General features: G+C 46.0%; 1 protein-coding gene across 2 annotated transcripts in view; it reads right to left on the minus strand.

The window, feature by feature from the left end:
• Positions 1-9,889, minus strand: part of LOC110472802 (phosphofurin acidic cluster sorting protein 1) — a 53,497-nt gene extending 43,608 nt beyond the window's left edge. Inside the window, exon 1 of one of the 2 annotated variants that reach the window (XM_021534843.3) lies at positions 9,705-9,889. In XM_021534843.3, coding sequence (XP_021390518.3) covers positions 9,705-9,889 — 185 coding nt within the window. The remainder of the gene's footprint in view (positions 1-9,704) is intronic. The other variant, XM_021534845.3, reaches the window with a different exon arrangement.
• Between the last annotated feature and the right edge of the window lie 281 nt (positions 9,890-10,170).

A 10,170-nucleotide genomic window follows, 5' to 3' on the forward strand; every position in this document is an offset into this window, starting at 1 on the left:
CAAGACAGTACAAAACTGGGCAAATAGATCAGAAGTTGAGAGAGCTGGACAGACACTGTGTAATTTCCTAGCAGATTCCTGTGTGAGGCTACAACACATTGGCTGTGTTGTTCACAATACCCAAATATTTAGGAAGGAGTGAGAAAAAATAAAAAGGAAAATTAACTGAGGACAAACCATACCAAGCAACTGCTGCCCCACCGTGTGAACAGGAGAGTTGCAGTGACATAACTACATTTCCTGGACCCTGCTATAGCAAGACTTTATTGCTCTTAGAATGATGCAATTTAGAGTTAAGATCTGGATTCAGGCAGAGACATAAGATTTAATCTGTCACTGCCACTTTTAAACTGTTGGATGAATTGCTTCACCTCTGCTTCCCCCTCACCCATGTTAATTCAAACCACAGAGTAAAACCCCCACAAAACAAGCAACATTTCACTGTAGCACATCATGTAGCATCTACCACAACAGAATGTGAGATTCTGCCATAGCATCCTGGCATGTCCTGTCACACAAGCTGAATCCCTGCTAATAAGGACACTGTCAACTAGCATCTCCTGAGGATGCATTAGGGTCTGCCCAAACAGCCTGCACCCTGGCCAAGCATGCACAGCATTCTACCCAGTCATGCAGCCATCAGCCTCTCTCATGTTCCACTGCAAGTTATGCAGAAACTCACCAACTCAAACAGGAGCAATGTCTTTTCTCAGCACAAAGAGCCCTTAAAACCTCAGCAGAAAGTCCACATAATTTCCACACACTGCTCTCCAAACCTCAGTCTAGATTCCACCAGCTCCCATGGGATTCCTATCTGGCAGACTGGGCAGCAAGGCAAACTCTGCTAGCGCTCTCACTCTCAGGTGGTTTTTCTCCACAGTCGCCCTATCACATGCAAGAAAAAAGCAACACTGTGGCATGGAAACAGCTGTGAACAAAGTAGGGAGAACAGGAACATGAGTCATAGCTGTGGCTTCGGGGGGAGAAAGGGCTACTTCAATTAGAAGGGCAAGCAACTTCAGGATCTGGACCTAAGCCTCACTTCAGTGTCCAAACCACAAGGTCACCTTTTCTTTTTCAAACTTTTACTTGTTTAACAAAGAGCACATGACCAAATTCATTGCTGATGCGTACCAGCCTCCCTATATAGCTTAAAAAGAGCTTACTAACCAATCCACAGGGCAGTGGTAACATGCTGCAGTGAACTTTTATAATTATCTTTTCTAGGCAATAATAGGGGCACACTAGGTGGGACACATCCCATCTTTACCTGGTCACTGCTTTACTTAAAATCACTGTGTTAAAACTTCCAGTTGTTCACTGGGGTCTACCAAAAGCTATCTTAGGATAGACAAGAAATAGTGGAAGTCTGCAGCAGCATACTGATCTCTCATTTTAGTCATGCTGAAATTAGGCAACAGCAGTAGTATGGCAAATGTCATGGAACTTTCTTCACAAATGCAACAGATTTTGAAATTTTCTCTCTCCATATGCAGCAGAATTGCTGTACCAGCTGCCCCCAAATCCAAGGCTGCTTTAACAAATGATGCTGCAGTGCCAGTTTAGCGGAGAGCAGCAATCAGTGGCACAGGCAAGCTGCATACGCAGCACAGCTGCTTGGAGCCTCCACAGCCAGAGCAGCCTGGTAGGTACCTGTTGCTGCTCACTGTCTCCAGGCTAAAATAAAATGTGTTAATGAAGTAACCACCACAAAGTGGTGATTACAAAAACACCACTTGCAGCCTTTTCTGTAGAAAAGAAAGCACAAGAGCTTAAGACATGGTGACAAGTACCTTTGAACCAAGTGAGAAAGTGCTAATGGGGATGCAGAACAGACCACATTCTCACACTCATCACCTGGCACAGTTTCCTGGGATACACCTCCAAGCCTGCTGTGCCAACGCAGCTAAGCTGGGAAAAGTGTCGAAGTGAGGTCAGGGTTAGATCACTGATACACACCAACTCCTTCCATTATCCAGAGTGCCCTGGTAAAGACCTACACACACACTGGCAAAAAACACTCATGTGCCACACAGCAGCCTCCCTAAAGTGTAGTTAACAATTTTCCTACGAATGCTTAGAGTTCACATTTCATTACAGCCTGCTATTCCTGAAGTAGCATGGACACAAGACTGTGATCCACTCCCTTGGCTTTTATCTTGAGCTGGCAAGCACCGTAGATCTGAATCCCTGCAGACTCAGGAACACTTTACCGTGTTAAATTACACCTGGGAAAACAGCACAGGCAGGGGAGAGACCGAAGTGATACAAGCCCATGAAAGAGTGTCAAACCAGCATGGACATCCATTTTTGAAGCTTCTTCAAAAAATTAAGAAAAAAATTACATTTTAAAAAAAGTTTCATTCTAAAGAGTTGCTCTTCACTCAAAAGAGTGATTCTTACCAAAGCTGGCAAATTTGTTCTTAGGCTTTTCATCAACACAAGCTGTTAATAACCAGTGTCTGTACAATGCAGTTCCCTGGTCAGATCCTTGTGGGTGGAGCAGGAGCCTGAAACAAGGCTGACTTGTCCATACTTTCACAAATCAGTACAGCAACAGATAAAATCACCTCCAAATAGTATTAACATTTCAGCAACACACAGATGAGATGAATACAGTGTAAATGCAGAGCAATGGAAATGTTGTCCTTTTATCTGACTGGAAGTTAAGGAACATAAGAGGCAGGGGAAAAAAAGCTTGAAATGTCAAGGGACTTGACAAACATCAAGGAGAAATTTAATCAATTATTCATACACACAGCAAGTGAAATCCAAACATCCAGAGTTTGCTTCTGACAAAGGAGCACACAGGATAGGAAGGAATACCTGGAACAAGCAGCCTTGAGAATAAGGTATGAGACAACTGAAAGAAATGTTGACTTATGGGACTGTATTTCAGGGATGCACATACAAGAAAGTTCAGAAAGTCTAGAAGAAGAAAAAGGTTGATATTCATTAACACTGAAAAAATGTAAAAGGCATTAAGAAATTACCCAAGCATATCAAGAACATAGTCCAGCTAAAAAATACAAGCCATACAAGAACAAGATTAAGTCATCACAGCTTCACTAGGAATAGTCTTTAAATTATAAGAAAAAATCAAACTACTTTGAAAGGGAAGAATTAAGACTTGGATTGAAAGATTGCTCAATTACAGGTCTGCAAGGCAAGCCAGAAGCAAGGAAAAAATCGTGAGAACGGTGTCAAAAATATCGCAAGTATGTGCAGAAAAAAGTGAATGTATTGATAAGGCAGAAAATAGACTAGAAGAAGACAGATGAAGGAGCATGGAGGGAAATCCTAAATACACAGGATCTCTTTAAAAAGTATATAAATAATGTAAATCTGAATGACCCTTATTTAAATAATACCGATTCAGAGACACTACTTGAATTGTTACTGAAAATGAAACAGCAGGAGAATCAATGAGAGGCTTTGCATGAACAGGATCTTCTCCCCTGGTAGAGAAAGCTATTAAAGAACAGGAAAAGAGTAGCAGAACCCTTTAAGAGGGAGTTACTCTTATTCTAACCCTGCTACCTTTGCAACAGTCCAACACCTAATTGTTAATGGTTTTCAGTTTTGGAAAAAAGGAACTAGACATGAGTTCTGCTGTCATCCTGAACTGCCTACACTGATAAGAATTTATTTATCACATATGCAGAAAAACAGTTAAAACTACATAGCTGAGCATGGAATCTGGACATTTTTTGTCCAGGAAATGGTCCCACATACAGTGGCTTTGGATCCCATGCTACTTAAAATATGTTTGCACCGAAGAATAAGAAATATGATAAGAAATGGAAGTTTAAAGACCAGCATGAGTAGGTAAATAAGGAAAACACAGAACAAACATAGAACAGGAGTTCTCATTTACTAGACAGGACCCCTCACTGAGTTAAACCACAATACAGCAAAACAGGGCATGAGAGATGGCAGTGGGCAGCATTATAAAGGAGAGGGCATTGCAACAGGCCAGCAGAAAATGTCAGCGTAATTCTGGGCTGTGTGCACTGAGGCTGAATCACACTGCAGAGCAGGGAGTGGTCTCTGTAACCACAGTTGCAATGTGTTCAAGCACCTGAAATATTGCATTTCTCCTCTCAGTACACTGCAATGAGTATACTGAAGTATCCAAACAAAGCCTCATTTATCTAAGAGACTTCTAGCTACAAGAGCAGTATCACTTGAGCTGCCAGCTTCCCCAGAGGCAGAGACAAGTTCCTGCTGCCACATCCCGCACAGAGGAGTAAGACATTCTCACTTCTTGTTTCCCAAAACAGTGTTCACCAGCTTTGATGTAGTTAAAAAAAAACCCAAACAAACCAAAACAGAAGCACAGCTTCCCCATCAGCTGGGATGCTGAAAGCTTGGACAAGATAACAACAGAAGGTATTTGGAAAATAGCTCTGGCCATATGCTCACCTGGCATGCCATAAAATGCAGCATGCTTTTTACCTCTGGCTCTCTTTTGGAAACAACTTTTAAAGCTGACAGGAGACACAGCTTTCAATCTAGAATCATTCCATGTTCAAACAACTAAACAAAAGCATCAGCACAGACTTAAGCACAGAATGGATCCCTAGGGGAACCCTGTAAGCCACTGGTGCTCAACAATTCCTTCTTTTGACAGAATAAAGGTCTGGGGATTGTGATCCCAGAGAAGTGTACACAAACGACATGGCTGCTAATGATCAGCCACAAGTGACTGAGGATACCAGAGGAAGAGGAATGTGCACTCCTGGTGTCCAAGCACAGCAAGAACAATGCAACATTTTTGATAAGCCATCAGACAACTGTTGCAACACAGCCTGGCTAATGAATGAAGCACTGGAAAACCAGGCTAGGACACAGCATGACAGGGCCTTCAAATAAAATTAAACCCTCAGGGAAGTCACTATTAACATTTTGCAAGGAGCACACCCCCCATCAATCATATTAGGAGGGCACACTTGTCCCAAGTTCTGCTCAATTATTGTATGCTCAGAAGGAAAACAAAACACTGCTAGAGAAGAAATCCCAAATGTGTTCCACTGCCACAGAGAGCTACAGATAGTGGACAACATATGAGACATATTATCCTGCAGGCCTGTAGCCAAGCCCATGATATTAAGAATAATAAGCCATCTGATGGCTGTTTAGAACATTTTGTTTTCTATATAGGACTGAAAGGAAATCGTAATTCAAACACAGCATATCACCAGTTATAAGAGACTGTTTCCCTACAAGAAACTGTGGCCTCTCTCAAGCACTCTGAGTCTGAAGCTACATTGGTTTGTCAAGGAGTCATAGCTGTCTTCTGAAGGAACAATCTGGAATCATTTAACATTCCCAGAGGTGCAACTCTGTAGCTTATCCAAACAGAACAGATTTTGCTGAGGTAGGAAGTTTACCATGAAAATGTCTAATTTACCCAGGAAACCACTCAAGAACATCTCAGGCAGATAAATACATATTATTCCTGCTGGAATAAGCATTTCTTAAAGGAACACCCAGTTCAGACACTCTTCATTGCCACGAAACTCTTAGGGGGTGTAGAAAAGACAGGCAATGCCCTGTGCTGAGAGTAAAGAGACCCCTGAGCCCACAGCAGCCCCTTCATGTAGCTGTGCCAGAGGAGAGCACGTTCCCTCACACCACATGGCAGGAACTGTCACTGAAAGGATTCCTGGACCTCGGGCAATGGGAAGCCTGCAACCACACTTGCACAAATAAAATGTTCACCTACAATCCATGAGTAGTCAGGTAATGGACACTGGCTGTCCAAACAGGAAAACTGGGTTGCAGAGACAAGAGCATTCACCTCATGGAACTTCAGAGGATCAGCCTAGCTGGCACTTTTGGGGATAATTCCAGTTGTACTTGCAACAACTGCTCTCATTCCAAGAAGACATTCATTAGGCTGTAATTTTCCAAATCAAAAGTTTGCAATTGATAATGATAGAGAATTCAGAGCACCTGATGGAATGTTATATCCTGAAGGTACACATACACAGTCCTATAAAGTGAGTCCAAAACACATGCATTTCCCTCAATCAATGCTTTTATAACAACCATAAACAGGAGACACTGTATTCGAGCACACTGTGGGGGTGGCAGCAAGATTTGGAATGTTTCCTCATGCGTTGTACTGAGATACAAGACATTGTGGATGAAATGCAGTGTATTTGAATCCTTGCAGTGCCATTCACAGCATAATCTACACAGGTAGAATCTGCTTTTGCAGCCTGACCTCAACAATACTGACGCAGCAACCAAAACACAGCTTGTATCTCTCACCTCTAACTAGAAATATGATTACTTATCACTGAAACAACATCCACATAACACTGAACACAGTAGCTGTGTCATGGAAAAAGTGAACACAATCACACAATCTTATCTTGTTTCCTAATTAAGAACTCACATTTATGGACGCTCAGATGTTAAAAGAAAAAAAAAAAATAAAAAGAGCAGTCCTATTAAAAGAGGTGGAAAATACCACTATGTGGAAATAACAAGACCTCAAGCATGTTTGTACAAAGTCCTTTGACACATTTTTTCCCAACGTACTGCCTGACCAACACACAGAACAATGAAAACACAGTAAGACATTACCTTGATGCAGACAGACATTTTACCTTGGCGATGCTCTAGTCCACTTCTGGCCGTCTCCACACAGTGAAAATCTGCTACTACCCCTAAGGGGATCTAAAGCAAGACACTCCCACCTCACCACTGCTATAAAGACTTCTACTAAGATAACTATGAATAGAAGTTAAGGCTGATTGAGGGACTATTTTAACCAAAGCATACTTCACATCCTGCATCGTGAATTAAGCAGGTTTGTTTTCCTTCTAAGGCACTGTGATGGGAAGCCAATAATTTTGAGCCAATGGGTAGCCCCATTGAAGAAGCAAAGAACATTTTTTACAGTTTCCAGGTGTTTACTTCCTTCTGCCTTTCTGCATAATAGCCCACTGCCCATAAAATTCAGCTTTGCCTCCCCTGGTAGCCACTTAAGCCAAAGGCAGCTGGGGTCTAGGCTGTGCTCAGCCAATTCATAAGAAGGTCATCAAGAGGTCACAGATCTCTCTCAACTTGGCCCTGAGAAGAGACAGACCCCAGCAGACCTCCACCCAGAGAGCAAGGCAATTTCCAAAAATAAATGTGGACTTTGTTCAGTGGCACATGCCTGATGCAGCCAGAAAAAAACTTCCATTACAGCCAGCAGCTGAGCTTAGAAAGCCAAGATCCTCCTGCAAGGCATCAAAAGTCCTGTAGTCATACTACTGAACTATTCCATGCACTAGGGCTTATACTTCCCACTATTTTTATTGACCCAGACTCTTTCTGGTAGCTTGAAGGCCTCCCATCTATCCTGCATTATGTATCCAAGCACACAGTAACCCCACAAAGGTTGATCCAGCCCAGTCACACTCCTGCAGCAGCCAGAGCTACACCTGCAGAAAATTAAACACCTAAGAAGAAGCACAGGGACAGCCAAGATTTGCAATAGAGACTCCAGAAAAAGAAATCATCTTCTATAGCATTAAAACCAATGCAAAGTTCTTCTTTCTCCAGATATGCATAAGTATGAAAAAACACAGACTACACATGCATAAGAGACAGAGAAGCCCAAGGGCATTATTGCCTATGGATGGAAATTATTTTGCCACCACTACTACCCCCAAAGCACAGTGAGACCAGAGACCACCTGTGCTGGGCACTGGGACAGTCCGGCAGAGCTCCTGCCTTGAAGAACACATCAAGACTATACCATATACAAGCAGATCAGTAGAGAAAGAACATGGGCAAGCAATAAGGAAGCACAGTGCACAGATACTCCATTAACAGCTCAGGTTTGGGGCTTGCGCTGCCTTCAGCTTCAGTGAACCGAAACACTTGCCTGACACATCCCCACCCGTGACCTGCTCAGTCAGAAAAGCTTGGGCTAACTGAACACTGGAAAACACAGAAGCACCAGTTCCACACTGGTCACTGTAGACTGTGGCCACTGGCAGGACTTCTCCAGACCTGCTGACTCTACAGACATGACAGCACATCATGTTAGAGCCATGGCCTCTGAAGGAAGAATTAGCTTCCATCAGTTTCTTCCCATCTTAGCAGATGCTGTGTTAGAAGACATTTCAGAGATGATATTTCAGACGAATTTCACAGAAGTTCCCTGCAAGCAGCTGTGTCAGATGGCTGCCCCCTGGGCTGTCAGCACACAAATAAGCTTGTGCATTAGAACAAGCATCTACACAATGCTAATGGAAACTGTCCTTGTGAGAAAACATAGGATTCATTGGGCCAAAAACCAGTTCTACAAACAACTTTCAGACTGATTACACATCAATTGTCACCCGCTGGCATCCTGCCATCCATGTAACCCTCTTGTACACTCAGACTCACTATTCTCAGTCATTCTGTCCATGGTTTGCCCAAAGCAGTTCCTCTCTCCCTAGCTCCTGGAGCACTTCCATTTGTGAAGCCTATGTACATGCACATCCTTTACCATCAATAAGTTCTGGGTCTTGCATATGCAAATTTTTTCTACAGGAAGTCAACATGATAATTCTGTCCTGCTCTCCAAATTCTAGCTTGGGAGTAACCTACCCACAAATGAACAACACCTCAAGTCACTTTAAAGCTATGAAATGATCACTTGCTTCCTGCTCCACACAACAGCCTCAGTATGTGTCATCAAAGGGTGCACAGGCTTTTAGCAGACACATGTTGCAAAGTCCTTCACATCTGCTGCCTGCCGAGCCCAGCACCCCCTTGGGCACCACAATCACAGAGGCTTTCTCTAGTAGCTTGGAGTATTTTGGAACGTTTCTACTCCAGCCCATCTGGCCACACAGTCACTGAGTTTCCCCCTAAAAACATATCTGCCTAGCAAAGCCCTTTCACAAAGGCTGGTATTCTCCTGCCCTACAGGAATGGGTTTTTTCCCCCTCTTGAATTTTACACCTCTAATTTTGGTGAAACATTTGAATACATCACTGCAGACAACACACCACAGCCCAGAGACACAAGGAACCAGGGTGACTTCCTGAATCTGCCCTGTAACTCTCATGAGAAGACCTGGTGAGTGGGTCAAAGGACACCCACCCACCTTGTTAACACATCCGGCACCTTCAGGCTCCAAGACAGGTGAACAAGTACATCTAGCCTGGACCATACCTTTAACCATACAGACAGTTATGACATCCACAGCACTCAGCTTGTCTCCCAGCTCTGCTAGAGATACAACTCTGAGTTCAGCTGGCGGCACAGTGAATCCTTCCTGTTGCTCCCTATGGTCTGGAGTGTAGATGACACAGGCCCATGGATGCCCGCTGGCCACTGCCTGGCTCCACGGAACCGGCAGCAGGGCCATCACGGTTCACTTCGGGGGCAAAGAGGCAGCTTTCCAAAGCACGGCAGGATGATACACCCCCTTCTGCGATCCACGGTCATCGCAGCTCGCCAGAGGCTGCAACATGGAGGCAACACAGCCGCGCTCCAGTGCTGTGCCCCCTGCCCCGCCGGTCCCCCGGGCCGCTCCCGCTGGAAGCACAGCGAGGGCCCGAGTGCGCATCGGCCCCTGCCTGGGGCCGGGCCTCCCCGCCAGCGAGGAGCGCGGCCCGGCGGGGCAGGGATGCTGCGGGGGCCGCCTCCTGCCCGGCCCCGCTCGTGTCCGGGCTCCGCGCAGCCCCGGCGGCCGGGCGGCTCACCTGGGCACGCAGCTCGGCGCCGACCGATCGATCTCCCACGTGGCGAAGAGGTTCATGGGCACCTGCATCGGGCTGCCCACCGCCATCGCGGCCGCCGCTGTCGCCGCCGTCCCGCCGGCCGCCGCCGGAGGCCCTGCGGCGGGGCCCGAGCCCAGCGCACCGCTCGTCGACGCCGCGGCCGCCATCGCCGCCATCCCGCCGCCGCCGCCGTCGGCGCTGGGGGGCGGCGCGAGCCCCTCGCCTCAGCGACGGCCTCCACCCCGGCGCGCGCGCGCGCGCGCGCGCCCGCTCCTTCGCGGCCCGTGACCAATCAGAGCGCGGCTGGGGCGCGGGCACGAGCCAACCGGAGTCAGGAAAAGGGCGAGGACCGCGGCTGATGGGAAACAGCCAATCGGAGCCGAGCGAGAGGCGAGGCCGGGGAGGCCGTTGCCCAATCGGAGAGGCCGGCGGGGCGGGGCCAGCCAAT

Source organism: Lonchura striata, chromosome 3, assembly GCF_046129695.1.
Source record: "Lonchura striata isolate bLonStr1 chromosome 3, bLonStr1.mat, whole genome shotgun sequence".
Classification (NCBI taxonomy): domain Eukaryota; kingdom Metazoa; phylum Chordata; class Aves; order Passeriformes; family Estrildidae; genus Lonchura; species Lonchura striata.